The 17,510-nt window shown below is 32.9% G+C and overlaps 3 protein-coding genes and 1 long non-coding RNA gene across 7 annotated transcripts; 2 read left to right on the top strand and 2 right to left on the bottom strand.

The window, feature by feature from the left end:
• Positions 6,678–8,444, top strand: LOC109352689 (zinc-finger homeodomain protein 4-like). Of its 3 annotated transcripts, none has more exons than XM_019594876.1 (2): positions 6,678–7,402; positions 7,439–8,444. In XM_019594876.1, the coding sequence occupies exons 1-2, from the start codon at positions 7,220–7,222 to the stop codon at positions 8,108–8,110; spliced, it is 855 nt and encodes a 284-aa protein (XP_019450421.1). In that variant the 5' UTR covers positions 6,678–7,219; the 3' UTR covers positions 8,111–8,444. The 3 variants fall into 3 exon arrangements, with proteins under 3 accessions (XP_019450421.1, XP_019450404.1, XP_019450412.1); XM_019594867.1 differs by having other exon boundaries at positions 6,680–7,298; positions 7,335–8,444; XM_019594859.1 differs by having other exon boundaries at positions 6,679–8,444.
• On the bottom strand, positions 8,850–12,263 carry LOC109352670 (protein root UVB sensitive 6). The gene is made up of 8 exons (XM_019594825.1): positions 11,214–12,263; positions 11,010–11,111; positions 10,865–10,937; positions 10,513–10,593; positions 10,361–10,425; positions 10,147–10,248; positions 9,863–10,045; positions 8,850–9,386 (listed from the first exon to the last, which is right to left on the bottom strand). The coding sequence occupies exons 1-8, from the start codon at positions 11,988–11,990 to the stop codon at positions 9,318–9,320; spliced, it is 1,452 nt and encodes a 483-aa protein (XP_019450370.1). The 5' UTR covers positions 11,991–12,263; the 3' UTR covers positions 8,850–9,317.
• On the bottom strand, positions 12,933–17,502 carry LOC109352678 (survival of motor neuron-related-splicing factor 30-like). Of its 2 annotated transcripts, none has more exons than XM_019594839.1 (8): positions 17,329–17,502; positions 17,167–17,235; positions 16,603–16,722; positions 15,680–15,762; positions 15,487–15,562; positions 13,799–13,984; positions 13,363–13,491; positions 12,933–13,285 (listed from the first exon to the last, which is right to left on the bottom strand). In XM_019594839.1, the coding sequence occupies exons 1-8, from the start codon at positions 17,407–17,409 to the stop codon at positions 13,124–13,126; spliced, it is 906 nt and encodes a 301-aa protein (XP_019450384.1). In that variant the 5' UTR covers positions 17,410–17,502; the 3' UTR covers positions 12,933–13,123. The 2 variants fall into 2 exon arrangements, with proteins under 2 accessions (XP_019450384.1, XP_019450393.1); XM_019594848.1 differs by lacking the exon at positions 17,329–17,502 and adding an exon at positions 16,820–16,894 and having other exon boundaries at positions 17,167–17,206.
• On the top strand, positions 15,769–16,226 carry LOC109352772. The gene is made up of 2 exons (XR_002108401.1): positions 15,769–16,077; positions 16,151–16,226. It is a non-coding gene; the product is annotated as an uncharacterized LOC109352772 (long non-coding RNA).

The following is a 17,510-nucleotide window of genomic DNA, read 5'->3' as shown; positions in this document are numbered from 1 at the left end:
CGTGCTCCCACTCCCTTAAGCTTAAATTTTATGATTCCCATTTCAAGGTCATCAATTGAAATTGAAAATGAAAATAATAACACAGTATTTAAATCACATCTATAACAATGAGGCAGACAACTTAAAAAAATAATGTCCAATATGTCTTTCGTACAAATCTATTGGTTCAAGGCGACAATTTATATTTGGCCTATTGCAAAATACTCATTACAATTGAAGACAAGTTAAATTCTCACTATAATACAAAAAAAAATACTATCCTTATCCCATAACTTTGAGAAAGAAACCAAAAAAATAGTTTGTATTGGAAATAATGATGAAAATAAGCTAGGTTAGACCATAATTTACCCTAAGTTGTCTTGACCTATATAAGATATGGGCATCAACCTTGCTTGTTTAAATTTTAAAGGCTTAGATCTTACAATTTAAAAGTTTGACTTAATAGCAAGCCTATTTAAAAGTTTATTATGTTATAAGGTTTTTGGATATGTTAACATGTTTACCTTTAAATATAGTAACATGCATGCTTTTAAATAGGTATATCTAACGTCAACAATAAAATTGCATCCATATATTTTTATAATTCAACATTTCCGATGATAATTTGACTTATTTTGGGTTCTTTAACCATTGTCTAGTGTCCAAATATTGACTTATTCATTTTGTATCTCTTAAACAATGTGCCTTGAACATTTTTTTTAACAAAACTCATACCTTTTTGTATTAGAAATGAATTTATAAGTACTATAATGATATAATACATTTATTAACGATGTGTTGATTTAGTCATGTAAGATCCCGCTAGATCTCACACATCTCGAATGAGATTTTATTCAAATAGTGAGGATAGACTATTGATAATACAAAAAAAATATCTTTAATCCTATATATCCAAAATTTAATATTATAATGTACAATGTAATTAATATGTATGTTTGTATTAGATTTATGTAATATCTGTCATTTATCTCTATAATAATTATAATATAATAACTCATTTCACTCATTATCTATCTTATTAATTAAGTGTCGATATATACTATATTAAAAATTTATAAATATAGTCTCATGTTCTAAAGAGACGAATAAATATCAAAAAATGTTTTCCTAAAAAATACTTACTTAGGAAAGAAAAAAAAACATTTTATAAATAATCCTCAGCCTTATAGATGAAATCTATCACATGTAAGATAGTTATTAATTAAAGTACAATCTTGTAAGATATGTGACATAAATATAAGATAATTTATAGATTGGTTTTGTTGGAGTATATTGAAAACATATATTAATTTTCTTTATGTATGTGAATTACAATTTACAAACCGTTTAACAATTTTTCACAAATGAATTAAGAGATAATAAATAAAAGAGTGAATATTCACATTGTTTTTAAAATGTATTAATTTGGTTTCTGAAAAATTAAAATATTAAAATCCCAAAATATATCAAGTAAATCAAATTGATCATTTTAACATTTTTTATGACTAATGATAAATACTATTTTAACTTATATTCACAATATTTGATTACTAATTTAAATTTTTATTTTTTCCTAAACCACATTTAATTTTAAACACCATAGCAGATATCCACTTTAAAATAAATTTCCGCATGACAATGGCATAGGCCTCATGTGGTTTAGAAACCATTAGAATATGGTTCATGAGTAATGATGTGAGATACATTTTTAATATTGATTAGAATAACTTATTTAATTTTAAGTCATTAATGAATGACAAAGATTTGATTGAAACCATTTAAACCATATAATAATTTCTATGTGATCTCTAATTGTGTGAGCGGATTAAATAAGAAATAAAGAAGACACGAGAAGTGGGACAAACGATTCCCCTGGATGGGGTTTATTTGCCTTGCTTGACTGTACCATGGGAAAGAGATGAAGAAGAACATGATGAGATGTTTCACCAAAAGAGAGTGAGAGAGAACGAGAAGGCCTAAAGAAATTAAGTAAATGGTCTTGCTCTATAGTTCATCTTTAGTAAATGAATGTAATATATATCGGGATATCTTAATGTATGGGATATAACATTTGTCTATCGACTAGGTGAAAAAATATATTAGTGAGATTTAATATTATATATTGACTCAAAAACTTAAGGTATTAGATCTGAGTCCATCCATTTCAATGTTCTTTAAATCATTCACTTTTATATTATGTAAAACTCTTCATTTAAACTTAGAATGTGATACGTATATGCATAATAAAAGTGGTGGTCCTGTATTTCTTCATTCTGGTATGAATAAATAAATGCAATAGAGAATGATTCTAGTATTGGGTTGTGAGTTGTTTTTATTGTCCCAAGTGATGAATGAATCAATTAAAATGGTCACGGTTCACCCCTATCCCCCTCTCTCTCTCATGCACGACTCGTGCTTATCATTAAATCTAGACAAACAATTACCACATCCATGCATGATATAGTAGTAATTTAAATACATTGGTGTCCTTATGATTTGTTATGGTCTTCATACCAAAACAGCCCCCATTGTATAGCTATATATATATATATGTTAGCTTTAAGATATTGGTTAGATAATAGTTTGAATGTGATGCCTTGCAGATTGTGTGGAATGAATATAATGTTATGTTGAGTGGTGCCCCTTTTGGCACCTTTAATGTGGGCGTTACATACAAACATACACTCTTGCTACTTAGTTGAGACAAAAATTAAAAGCAGTGGGAATGTTCCCAACGAATAGTCTTTAGCTTTTTCAGTGGTTTTTGAAAACAAAAAGAAAGACATGGATATTCTTCTTCTGCCATAGTAATAAACACAGAGGGCCCCGAAACGACAGAAAGCACAACTCACCCTGAGGAAATGATAGAGACATATATAGCTCACCTTCAAATTTAATTTAATAATTGATGCTCCCAATCTCATATTGTTGGTTGGTTTGTTTTTTGTGCTTATTTTGTTTATGTTTTGAATTAATCTAGCCTATATAGTACATCAATATGGGAAAATAAAAAAAGAAATAGAATGAGAAGAGTATTTTTAATTTGCACATAATGAGTATATGGTAAGTGGAAATGATAGTCCAATTCCAGTTCCAGTCTGGCTGGTTGGCTATAATGTAAGGTAAGATTCAAAGGAAAGAAATTGGCCACACTCTCTCCAAATATTTCGTTCAAGTGTGCATGTGATTTTGGAAGAGTGCAATGAGAGAAACACAAAAGTTGTCCATATATATCATGAGTAGGAAGTTAGCAAGAATCATACCAATATATGTTTTACCTCCATTCAAATCAGTTCATTAACAAAATTGTAATAATTGTTTTATATTTTTTGTGTTGTACCTAATACTCTTTTTCTATGTATTCTCACTACTTACTAACGTAATCTATAAAATATTAAATAAATGAGACAAATAAATACAAAAAATATTCTTCAAAATAAGTGGATAAATCAGTTCATTAGTCAAACACTTACTAAATGTAAAAAAAAAAAACCATTTATACCACTATATTTCTCTCGCCTTATTCTAGAATAAGCATCATTCCTTTGGCTCTCATAGATAACAGTTTTCTGCAGGTGAACTTTTTCTGTCAACAATAATGCACACAATTTTATTACTACACAAGGAAAGGAGGTAGTATTTCTACGTATTGTATCTTGATTTTATTTTGTAGTGGTCACATACACTTCATTTGCACAGATCAAGTAGGGTAGTCTTCTCACTACGTAACATTTGATAACTAGTGTTGCAGGACACACACATAATGACATAAACACATAATGTTGAGTGCTTGGAGAATAAAAGCCCACTGCTTCATTTCGCCACTAACCATTCCTTCCTCACCAGAATTAAAGTAAAAATATAAAAACAACTCTCTTTTAGAGAAAATATATCCCCAAATGAGCCAAACACTAGTTTATGATTTTGAAAACACATGTGTTACTAAGAAAGGAATTATTATTATTATACAAGTTGTCTTCATGCTCAGAAGCATGTCCAAAGATAATGATCAAAACAATGAGAGAAGGGAGAAACAAAGGTAGTTTAAGCATTTTGGTTCTTAAATGGAAAATGATTGCTATAATAAAGGTGGCTTTGGTTTCCTAAGACAAGGCACCTAGGAAAACGGGTTGGTTCATCTAGTAACTTAACAAGATCCTCTTCACATAGGTATAGGTGACTTCTTTTTTCTTTTAATATTAAAGATAGAAGTATTATTTCACTATAAATAAAAATGATATAAATATTACTGCATTTTGATTTATTTTTTATTTTTTTCACACTATAAATAATTCTGACTCATCCATGCTACCAATATACTACATTTATTCTTATTTATCTATCTAATTACCAAAAAAACATAATTTCAGAAAAATAATAGATATATTAATTTTTATTAAATTTATCGTTTTTTTCTTAATTTATTATTTCTCTCCTTATGCTCAATTTTTTTTAGATCAAGAAAGAATTGACTAAAGATAAACATGAAAAGTCATAACTAATACACCCTTAAACTTATACGTAGAACGTATAAATAGGAATAAAAATCACTTCAGATTTAACAAATAATAGGAATAAAAATTACTTTAAATTTAACAAATAAATAGGAATTGTAATAATAATTAGAAAAATGTCCAGCATCTTATTATGCAAAGCAAACCTTTGCAAATTATCATGGGGATCGGATTGTATCAGATGAAGTTGACCAGGAATATTTTACTCTACTTTCAATAACAAGAAAAAAATCAGAGAAACGAAGAATTGTTTGCTTTTTCTTTATTTCATCATTTAATAGTTTGTTTTCTAATGTAAAGATAAAAGTTGTTAGCTTTTCATTGGGAACATCTGATCTTTATAATATTCCTTACTCCTTGTCTGCAGGTTGTAAGAAAAGAATAGGCTAATAATAATCCATCCTAACTTTGAATCTTGTAGATAGGATGTAATAAAGCGTATACATATATGTATGTATATGTATGGGTTTTCCAAATTCCAATTTAACACCTATTTGTTTTGTTGAATTCTACCTATTTATTAATATTTTTACTTAACATATATAAAATTTATAATTTATGTGCGACCAATTTAAACGACAAAAGAAGACGCTACAGGAAGGAGAAAGACAGTGTTGAAAATTGTAGAAAAGAAAATGTAAAAAATAGATAATAAATTTGTATGAGACAAAAAGGAAGGAGAGAAAAAAAAAAGCAAGAAAGGAAAAGTAATATCCATGCAGAATTCCGAGAAGAAGAGACAACATGGATAAAAACAAAAAAATGTAAAGATGGATATAAAGTTTTAAATGTGGAGGAGATTGGAATAAAGGCAGGGATAATAAAAAGAATAAAGTGATTTGGATGTTTAAGCAAATACATAATGAAGAAGGGAATCCATCCTTTTCCTACTTCCCAGTAGAGAATTATGTAAACAACAGCTTTATGGGGATACTTTGTATGATTCTATTGAAGTAACTTTGTATGATTCTATCTACATGTGATAATATGAATGAAATTGAATTGTTGTTTCTTGAACAATAAATAATTTTGTCATCCGACAAAGGTAGAAGTAGCTCTTCTCTAAACTATTTGTCCAATTTTAAATTACAACATAAATGAAATCTAATTTTTTAGTTTGATCTTTTAGATCTACTAGCTCGGGACTTCACGTTGATGGTCATGCCACTAATTAGATGAGGTCGACCCAAGGAAATCTGTATATTATAGATATTATAAAAAAGAAAACGACTCCCACTTCACCATAATTTATTTCCATTATTAGTAGTTATGCTGCCACGTGGTTGCAAGTAATTTTACCATCCCAATTTAGTTGAATAACTAATTATTAATTATGCTCCTAGATTACTACGTCAGCTCTTACTGATTTATATCATTTGTTTCCATGTGATGTCTCAATTTTTTATTATTTTACTACATAACTTAATAACATATAAATAACAACATATAGTATATGTTTAACTTTGTATTGGATATATATCGCCAACTATATTGGAATGTAACATACAATGATTAAGTGATATGGCTAAGGTATTAATTAATTAAAATGTAACATGCATTGATTAAGTGAAATTTACAAATTTTTATACTATTTAAAAATAAAAAATAAAAAGATTTGGTGTGATATGTGAGCATGTTCATATAGGAGTACAATAATAGACTTGTACAATATTAGAAATGATATGAAGGAAGTGAGAAATAAGAGTAGACATGATTTATTTTTTGAAAACCGATTATTGTGATTGAATTTAAGAATGAAGGGGTTAATGGGTTTTCTCTGTCTGACTTATTTTGTCCTCTCCTCCACTATCTGACACACACACACACACTGCTCTCTATATGGCGTAAACTCAATGTCTGATAGTGCAAGCAAAGCAACCTACATACCCTTCACTTTCTCTCTCTCCCTTCAATCTCTCATTCATTTTTCATTTTTTTTATTTTTTATTTTTTATTTTCTTCCTTGTTTAGTGCTTCACTGTACTATTACCAACCCAAAACAAAGCCTCACCTCTCTCTCTCTCTCTCTCTCATTCAACTCCTCCTTTCTACTACAACTGCCCTTATATATATTTTACTCTAGTTTATTCTATTTTAGTATACTGATTCCCTTCTAAGCTAAATAAATTATCTCTCTCACTCTTTTCTTATAACCATCTCTTCAACCTTATCATCAAACACATCTTCCTCCATTCTGAATCCTCTCCTCTTATCCTAAATAAACATGCTACTACAAGGTTTAACATTTCTAGTTAGCTTTCTTCCTTCAATATCTTCTCCCTTATTAGCTAGAGCTACACATTGTTAGTCTCACTTTCTCTCCCCTTTCTCATTAAGAGATACAAACTGTGTTGTTTAATTTGTTCAAACATTTGTGTTTTTCCTGTATGCCCTATTTCATAGTTTGCTGTTGTTCATTCACCTCTACAGCTCTACTCAAATCCATAACTAACTTCTCTCTCTCTCTCTCTCTACTCACTCAATAGCTACTCTTGCTGATTTTGTCATTAATTAATTAATTAATTAATTAATGATAACAAGCAAGTCTGTTTTGTTTCAAGAGTTGATAATTGTGCAGTGAGGAGCTAGCTAGCTAGCTAGGTCAGCTGATACTTTATTACAACAATCATCTCATTTTACAAGTTTCCTACTTATTTATCCATCTATCTATATTCTTCCACTCTTCTTGTCTTTTTTGATTGGTCTCCAATAGTACCTAGAATATAATGGAACTTTCCATTGAGGAAGGAGAAATCCCAATCCCAATCCCAATCCCAATAAACACTAATATTAATATTTATGGTGATGGTGGGGGACATGGAAATGGGAATGGGAATGGACATGGACACAATACGATTCCTCTTCCTACTTCAAATGGGGAAGAGGATCATCATCATCATAATCATCATGTTCATGGATCTGAAGGACCCTACAACAAGAAGCAGCAGAAAGTGGTAAGGTACAGAGAATGCCTAAAGAACCATGCAGCTGCAATGGGAGGAAATGCCACTGATGGTTGTGGTGAGTTCATGCCAAGTGGTGAAGATGGTACCATTGAAGCTTTCAACTGCTCAGCCTGCCATTGCCACAGAAACTTCCACAGAAAAGAAGTAGAAGGTGACCCCTCTCCTCCTCCTCCTCCTCCTCCTCATGACCTTTTCAATTTCAGCAGGAGGAAATTCCTTATTGGCCCTCCACATCATCACAAGAACAATAATATCTTACCTCCTGAGGCTCTGGGGTACCCTACACCTACAAGAACTGTACCGCCACATCACATGATAATGCCTTACAACATAGGAGGGCCACTACTTGCAGCTTCAGAATCTGATGAACAAGAAGAGGGTGGTGTGGCTAGATCAGCAGCAGCAGCACAGTTATTAGTGAAGAAAAGGCACAGAACAAAGTTCAGCCAGGAGCAGAAGGAGAAAATGCTGAGCTTTGCGGAGAAGGTTGGGTGGAAAATTCAGAAGCACGAGGAGTCAGTGGTGCAACAGTTCTGTCAAGATATTGGGGTCAAGAGAAGAGTGCTCAAGGTTTGGATGCATAACAATAAGCACAATCTGGCCAAAAAGATGAATCATCTCCTACCTCCACCTCCACCTCCACCTCCTTAATCATGCTAGCATGTTTCTTTCCCTCTCTGCCTACTTAGTATAATAATTATTAGCTCTAAGTGTTGATTTCCTTCTTCTTTCTCTACTTTAGAAAGTATCCATCTATCTATCTAATCATTTCCTATGCCTGATCTCACTCTTCGTCTGTCTGAGTTCTCTCCTTTTTACATAAAAATAATATATCTTGTGGTGTAGCTCGCTACTTAAGTAAATTGCATTTCAATTGAATGAAGTTTTAGTTTGTGAGTGATGTATTTCTCCTCAAGCCATTAAGTATTTAAGTGAATGATGTATGAATAGAAGAATTATATGTGAAGGCTTTCTATTCTGGCTACCTATCCACAATCTCCTGCTTCTGTCTAGAACATGAACACCATTTTCAAGCACAAACTAACTGTTTGTAATTGATTTTTAAATGTTTTCCCTGATTAAGACACTGAATTTTGTTAAGATCCAACGATCTATTATTTTTAGAGAAAATAAAGTGAAAACAGTGGTTCTTTGGAAATTTAAGAGATTTATTCGACTAGGAAGACATAGCTGGAGTAATACACCGTCAGGCACAGTCGTTGTTTACGTCCTTACATCATACAGTTCCCATATCCATATACAAAGAGACTAGTTATTAGTATTATGAATTTAGGAGTTGGGTGGTATTGAATGGTGAAAGTGAGATTATTATGTATGGATACAGCTTGTACTGAGTTCTACCGTTGCTTCCCGCCTCAGCCAAATAAAATTAGAAGAATAATACATTGGGCCTTTTGCTTAAATCAAACTAATCGTATTATTAAACTTACAAGAATGCAACATGGAGATTGCATATAAGGCTTCTACATGTATATCAAATTAATTGAAACTAAAAAGCTTAAAAAAGGGTAATCCCCACTCCAAAAAGATTAAGGACCAAAAACATAGCAACAAATCACACTTGCTTCACTTGGTATTTATGTGGTAAATAGGTAATGCAAACAACTCATTCTTATAACTAAATCCTGCCATCCATGCTTACATCCTACGTTGAGTTCATTTGGTTTCTGTGAGGATCAAGGATCCCATGATTCCATTTGAGCATTGTGAGTCTTCTTTGAGCAATGAACAATGAAGTTAAGCTTCAGTTGCTTGACTTGACTCATTTTACATCTAGAGCAGTCCATAGAATTCTAGTACTCAAAACCCAACACTAGGCGCTGAGAATATGAGAATATCATCTATTATCAAGTTGATGCAGCCTAGCACGACCAGGATTTAGAAGTGATTCTGACATTGTCCAACCCTGCAAATAAATGGATTAGATGTAGCATTTTCAATGATTTTATATACAGAAACAGAATGGATTTCAAAAGTAATCCCTGATGAAGATGGGAATGAACCAGATTCTATACCCTCACTTTCGTGCTCTTGAAACATACAAGAAAATACTTCTTTATCTTACCTTCAGAATTACATAAACAAGTGTTTAAGGTATAACCCTTACCAAGGCGTCAGGCAACAAACCAATTTTTGGAATTGAGACAAAAACAAGAACTCAAATTAGTACCCCTGCCTCTCTCTCCCATAAAAAAAATAACTCACATTTACCCAGGTGGGCAAAACACACAAGGCCTTCCACATGCCTACAAATTTAAGATCTAAATAGCATCGATAACATTTCAAAGCTAAACATATTCAAAGGCAAACTAAAAAAAAAATACTGCAGTGATAAACATGATAAGATGTAGAACAAACATATAGATATTCTAGCTCCATTACCTGTTCATTAGCTTTATTCTTGAAAAGCCCATAAGAATTTGCCACGATCTTGCAAGAATCAGCAATACGAGCCTCAAAATCAGAAACTGTGTGTGTCACATTTGAGTTAAAATCCTCCCCCTGCTTCCAAGATGATACCTTACTTTCATTTGCTGAATTTAAGAAACTCAAAAGCACATGAGCCTGCAAAAGAAGGTTATTTAAAATTTGAAGTACATTTCAGATCAAGAATCCTCCACCTTCGACATTTTCTAATTAAATTGTAAGATAGCAATATATCTCACATGGAATGCTGCTTTTAAAATGTCATCTGGCTTCGCCTGATCCTTTAGCACAGCATAAACCTTACATTTTGAGGGATTGTATGTCACAATATACCTTTCCTTCTGTGAACACCAAATTATGAGAACATGAGAATGTATTGTATTACGAATTCAATGAAGAGATAATGAACTTGAGAGAGAGCTGAAAATTGCTGTGCACTTAAAAAGAACATACATCAAACAAGGGCTCTATGGCAACATATATACTAGGATCTTGGAATGCATCCTTGATTCTTGATCCTAAAAAGACAATAAACAGAAAATTTCAGTTGTTTTTATTTTTGAGGCACGATGGCTGTAATTGGCATCTATCAGTTAATTGAATACCCAGAACTACAGGTCTCTCTTTCCATGGAAAACTGAATATGTTCTCTTTCATGTTGCCCTCCTGCAAAGTAGGTACTCGTCCTGACATAGATTACTTTGAAGTAAGCATATGACATAATAATATATATATATATATATATCAGATAAAACTACTAGACCTTGTATATATGAAGGTGAATGTACAAAAGAACAGCTTGATCAATAAGAGCAGCCATGGGTTGACTACTTGATAATGCCAAAAACATACACAGTCATTTCATTCTCTCTATCTCACTATGTGTATATATACATGTGTGTGTTGGGGGGAGATGATGAAATGATGCTAGTGCATGCTACATCAGTGTTATGATACCTGTCTTGAGGAAGGATTCTACCGCCACACTGAATCTTGCGCAATTAAGTGTTTGCAAAACCACAGACTTTACCTATTGATGCAATAAGCATTAGTAAGAAAGATTGTTAGTAGAGAGGTACATGATTAGAAACAAATAGCAAACCTCTTTGTAAGAGCTGAGAATATATCCACAAGAAAGGAGGGAAAATGTAGTGACAAGGGATGGATTCCTTTTGGAAATGAAAATGCTCAAACCAGTTCCTAACTGCAAATAAAAATATGGGAAAATGAAAATGTTAGTTAATATAAACAGAAAAAGGGAATAGTAGATAGGTAATAGGTGATTGGTAAAGAGAGGGATACATACGAGGTCGGCAATATTGCCAACACATTCTCCTTTAGCAGTGACATCACCAATGTTTTCACCTTTAGCAAAGGCTTTGTAAATAGGTGTTCTGGTAGAAGTAGAAGTGACAGCAGCAACATTCTTGGCAACATTAGCAGCACAAGCCAAAGGAAGGAAGAGATGCGGGAAAGTAGCAGTAGCGAGTTCAATACCAGCACCGAACTCCATGAGAAGATCACCAGCAAAACGGAGCTGTTTGAGATCATAATCGAATTTCTTGCCTTGTCGAGCGAAGAGCATCTTGCCAACGCGACCAGCACCATCCTTGAGGATCCAATTGATGGCAACAGCACCAGGGGCGACTCTGTTTTTGGAGACACCAACAGAAGCCAATAGGGTTTGAGTGGTGAAAACGCCCATAGCACCACCAAATAAGTGTTTCAGAGCTCTCCAACTCATGTAAGGGACATAGGAAGGGCTCACACTTTGTGGGAAACCTTCAGGAACTAGATACGATTTTACGAATGACATCACTTCATGAATAGGAAGAGGAATATTATGTTTTTGAGATTCTTGTGTTTGCAATGAGAGAGGGCGAAATGAAATCTTATTGTTTTCAATCTCAGCCACATAATTCCATCGATTACCATCCATTTCCTCCCAGCATATCAATTTCGATAGAGATGCAGGTGATGAAGCCAAGTTTGCACTCATACGCAGCGTTTCACGGACCAAAACCCGAGCATCCTTAGATGAACTATCCTTCCCTGATTTCGGACCCATCTTCTCCATTTTCATCAACCAAATCTATTCTATTCTATTCTATTTCATTCCATTTGATATTACTCCTATACTAATAATAATAATAATAATAATATTATTGAAGTCATAGGGCTTACATAGATTTCATCGAAACATTGGGTGAAGAATATGAGGAAGAATGACTCATTGTGCCTCACTATCACACACACACATAATACGACGTCGCTTTGGATTTGTCTCTCTCTCTCTCCACTTCATATAACTCTCCTAGTCAACCGTTCCAATCCATTAGATTTGGCTCACAACATCCCTCACCACTCCTTTCTCATTGTCATTCCATTTTCCATTCATAAATTTTCACCTTTTTTTACTTTATCTAACCCATCCAAAACAATATCATATACCACTTTAATATTATTTAATAATAATAATAATAATAATAATTTTCTAGTATCTAGCTACATGAAAAAGGTTTTTCTACAAGAATAATGATATTTAAAATCTCATTCTTTCTACAACCTATAGATTCAAAATAAACTTAGTTTTTGTTTATGAAAAAACAAAAGTTATAGTGACTTGCTTTTTATCACTCGTGTATTATTTATTTTTTAGATTGCCTAATTCAAGTTTACTAACTTTTATTAGTTGTGTGTCATGTTTTTAAATATTGATATTAACTTTTATATTTTTAGCATTTATCATAGGTATTAAAAATTAGAAAGTTATTACCAAATATAATTAGAAAGTTTTGGTGAGAGCAACACTTAGAGTAGAGGTAATCATACATCCCAAAAGATATAAATACTAGTACTTACTCATATAATAAAAATGTGATCATAACTATTGAAAATGTGTACTTAAAAATATTATAAAATTAACTAAAATAATCATAACATAAACAAATAACTTTTAATAATTCTTAATAATTTATAATCTTAGTTTACAAATTAAAATTAAAAACATAATTTGTATGAAAAGCAGGCTTAAGGAAATATCTTATAAACAATTTCTTCTTTCTAATAATTGAATTGCTTTCCATGAAATACATTCTCTTGTTAAAAACCATGATCATGCAAGAGTTTCAAAGTATTCGAGTTGAAAACATGTGGCTGGTCGAGAATGGTTTAGTTTGAAGCACATGTTACATACATTGTAATGACAAGGCTTAATCACTCATCATTCTCAACAGTCCCATCCTTGAGATGAAAATGCTTTTCTCTCTTCTGAAACTCTGTCAAACCTTTTCCACTTCCGGTCACACCAACCTTTCCCTCAGGATCATCAGGAGATTTGAAAATACTCTCCCGCTTTCTTCCTGAGAAGAAACCAATCTGTAACCAAACCAAGCATCAGAAAACACAACACAATGTATACAGGAACAATCATATCACACAATTAAAAATACTACCTTTTTTGTCTTTCCTTTGGTTGACTGAAACTGTTGCCACGCATTTTGCCGTTTATTTTGTGTGACTTCAAGTTTTTCTATCCGCATCTTAGACTTGAAGGCATGTATTTTCTTTCGTTTGGCAGCTTTCTGTAATCATTGAGTTAGCAAACATATGATGGATAGCTTCCAAGCTAAATCGCATATAAACTTGGGCAAAAAAATAACAGCTTCAGAATTCCACTAACAAGCACTAGTTTTCATATATAAACAAATACTTCATTTTATTTTTATTTCAGTAGAGTGATTAACAAGTATTCTTTTAAAAGCAGCAAAGAGGGTGAGAGACTAACAGAAGCATTCCATCAATACTGAAGATAACAATTCTCACAGAGGAATTTGAAAATTTTAAGGGGAAGAAAAAAAGAATAGAGAATGAAATTTTTCCAAAACTCACCACATCCTCTGGATCATCAGGCTCTATACGAAGCTTTGCAGGTAAGCTTTTTGATTGAAAATCAAAAGATGCAGCCTGTGCAATTTTACGTTTGATGGCCTGCTTTGTAGCCTCAGCAACTCGCTCAGCTTCTAACAAAGCATCAACAGTGCCTTCTTGAATTGGCCTTACATTGGCAGGATCCACCTGTAATAAGCAACCACCATCAACAAAGGTTTACATTGAGATATAAGAAACTTGAAAACAGACAGAATGCTTGAACATAACTTAAATTATAGCTTCCTTCTTTAACTTTTTTGTTTTTGTTCTGGGTTTATAAAAAAATTAATTTGTCTTTAAGCCTTGCCATTAGTGAGCCTTCATTAAGCGCTAACATGGCAAGTGAAGGTCCCACTCATAGATGCCCTGTGCCAGTTGGGACCAAAAATAAAAAGGGGGCCAAAACAAAAAAACCACTCATATATTTCCATGGACCATAAACATACTTTAGGCAACTTGAAACTTCTCCAATAAAAATAAAGAAACTGCATTATTCCCTACTCAACAATGTACTGTAGAATAACTCCATCCACGTGATGGCACACATAATTGAAAACTATTTACATACAGTTTACCTTCTATGAGATAAATGATTTCCACTATTTCCTTTCTCAATTCAACAAAGCATTAGATAACATTTTAATAAACATGACGCCACACAGATTACATGATTTAATTTTAAAGAAAAACTATAGCATAATGTAATAATTATTAACTATATCTAGAAAAAAAAATGTTACTACTCAAGGGTTTGTGAACCAACTAGATCATGCATACATGCAGTATAATTCTAAAAAGAGGTCAGATGCAATGATATTGTACAATAGCAATACATTATTTCAACAAAATACATTAAGGGATGTCGATGATCAAAGATAGCAACGAATGACATAATTCCTTGTTCAATGCATATCCAAGATTTTAACTTTTTAGTGCAAAGCAAAACATTATAGTTGATTGTTATGGTAAAATAGCAACTGTGACTTCCTTCTATATAAATGATAGATAAAAGATACAACTACAAACAATGTTTGTTAGAGCATCAATTGGGGAAGTTGGCCCAATTAACACCCAAGACAGATTGATGCAGGAAGGGAGTGAGCCCAAGGTGTGGAAGGTGTACACTAGACGGGTAAAGAAGGGAGCATGTGGGAATGATGAGGTGGTAAAGGGAACAGGACAAAATCTGGTAGGATAGTGTTGAGTATTTTTCGGTTACAAATAGGTAAGAGAAAGAGGAGGGGGGTATCTTTTGGAATAGTCTTTTCTGTTAAGAAATAAAATAGAGAGGTGACTCTCTATTAGGAGCTATGCTCTGTGGCAATAGAGTCATTCTATTGTAAACTTTTTTCCCTGTTTTGACAATAATACAATATACCTTACTGTTCTCTTCTCACCTTTACTTCTTCTGTGCAATTTCCCTCTTAGAATTGTTTTGGTTCTTAACAATGTTCAATATAGATTTTCCACCAAACAAGGCATTGGACTTCCATTACAACCTAATCCCTCTCATTATTTCCCTAACAACAGGGCAAAACAAGATAACTCAAATCATGCAGAATTTGGAGAAAATCTTATGCAGTGACTAAATTAGATTCCATGCTAGGATTAGAGATCAAGTTTGCATCAAGTAGTTTCAGAAACCATACCTCTTCTTTATTACCCCAACTGTCATAAAACACATAATAACCATTTGGTGTATAAGCCTCAATTGTTGCATCATACCTGGACATTCATAACAGAACAAATTAAGCAAAGAGAAAACATAGGTTAATCGAATGGAAACTTACACACCACTCGACAATGGTGGACAACTATAAGGAAAAGCATTGCTTGACACACCACTCGCCATCTTCACTCCAAACTGCGTGAACTTTAGCACCAACAGGAAATTTCCCTTGATGATCAGAACTACTTTCCAGATCCTGAAAGTGGAAAAAACATAGAATTAGTAATGAACAGGAGAAAAATGTTGTAGGTAATTCATCAGAGATGATCTCAATTGTCACCTCCACAACTTCTGCCAAATTACAATTTCATCAAGTATCAAATTTAGTCAATGTATGCATGTATGGTAGCATTAAGTCAATTTTGACTAGGCAGTTCTATGATAGTATAAGGCAATGCAGTCTGTTATTTGTTAATTTTTAACATCAGTGTAGTTCGCACAGATGTTGTCATCTGCACAGTTCTAACATATATCGGTAGATTGCTTCATTTACAGATTAACCCAGAAGCAGGTCAAGTCTATCACGGTATAGACACTGCATGTTAAAGTTAAAAACAAAGCAGAGATAGCAGACAACCCGTAAGCGACTGGCACCAGAAAATGGGCAACCATTCTTTCTCTTCAACATAAAGAAGGGAAGGACTACAGAAGAAGAAAAGGGAAGAGGGATAAGATATGATCCTTAGAAGTTAAAATGCATATGAGAATATGAGTTTGATCTGAATTAATATTTATCCTACTCAAGGTTCTGAAACCTGTGGTCGGTCAGCAAAATATGTGTGTATTGTGTTCTTTAAAATGAGCAATTGCTCGCGTAATCCCAAGTCAACAAAGTTATTTTTATTATATCTTTGAAAAGAAAAAGTAAACTCAGGGACAGTAAACATGTAAAAGAAGCTAAGGAAATTGCTAAACATGTGTTTCCCTATCCTGATTCACAATATCACAGATAACAGTATAGTGAATAAGACATATTCTGCACCCTTTAGAAATATACATGAATGTCAAACAAGGATAATGACAATTGCGGACATACCACTTCATTCTGCTTACGCTTTGAGAAACTTGGAGTTGCACTAGCATTTGGAGCAGTACTTGAAGCAGACAATTCATTCTGCTTTGCAGTTGCGAGGAGTTCTTCAGTCAAAGCAATCACCTGTGTGGCACAATTTTAGGCAGTGTTCCAGTTCAGTAAAACAAATAGTTTTCAGAAAGTGAACATATTGTAAACCAAATTAATGTCAAAATTGAACTTTGAAAGTCAGTGTGAACATCTCATATCAGGTGGGAGGGAGAAAGCATGGTGGACATCACGACAAAGAGTGTGCCTGCACAAACAGAATCAAGATAGAAGTGATGGGCATTTTGATGAGGTTTTGATTTTATTTTGGGTACATAGATGTAGTATTGATTTTAATTTGTTTGTTGTCATGGTCCTCAGGATCTGCAACTTGAAATCATGAGTAATTACAGTACACCCCTATTGATCCTTAGCTAAGAAGTGATGAAAATGTAAAGAAGCGTTAATTGGATGAAGAATAGAAATAAAATAAAACAAATTAAAAAAGAGAGGTGCATATGAAGGGTATTGCAGACATACCTCGGTAAGGTCCCTTTCCATGTCGAGATAGTCAGAATTAGCATGATCATCATTTAAAAGTTGTCTCACCTGAATCAAGTTGTCAAATAATTCATTCATCAAAGGACCAATAATAATAATATAAACCCTAAGAAAGAAAGAAAGAAAGAGAGAAAGAGTAACCTGGTGAAGTTGATCTTTGTAGATTGAGAGATTGGAGGCCAACTCTTGTATGCTTACTTCTTCACCGCCTTCTCCTTCCATTTCTTCCCACACTCTCTCTCTCTCTCTCTCTGCGTTTCCTTACCTAGGAATCAATTCAATTATAATAAATGTACTCTTTCATTCATTAACAAACAAAAACC

The sequence above is a fragment of the Lupinus angustifolius genome, chromosome LG01, assembly GCF_001865875.1.
Source record: "Lupinus angustifolius cultivar Tanjil chromosome LG01, LupAngTanjil_v1.0, whole genome shotgun sequence".
In the NCBI taxonomy this organism is placed as follows: domain Eukaryota; kingdom Viridiplantae; phylum Streptophyta; class Magnoliopsida; order Fabales; family Fabaceae; genus Lupinus; species Lupinus angustifolius.
The sequence above is the reverse complement of the archived record's forward strand: the minus strand, read 5'-3'. Positions and strand labels throughout refer to the sequence as shown.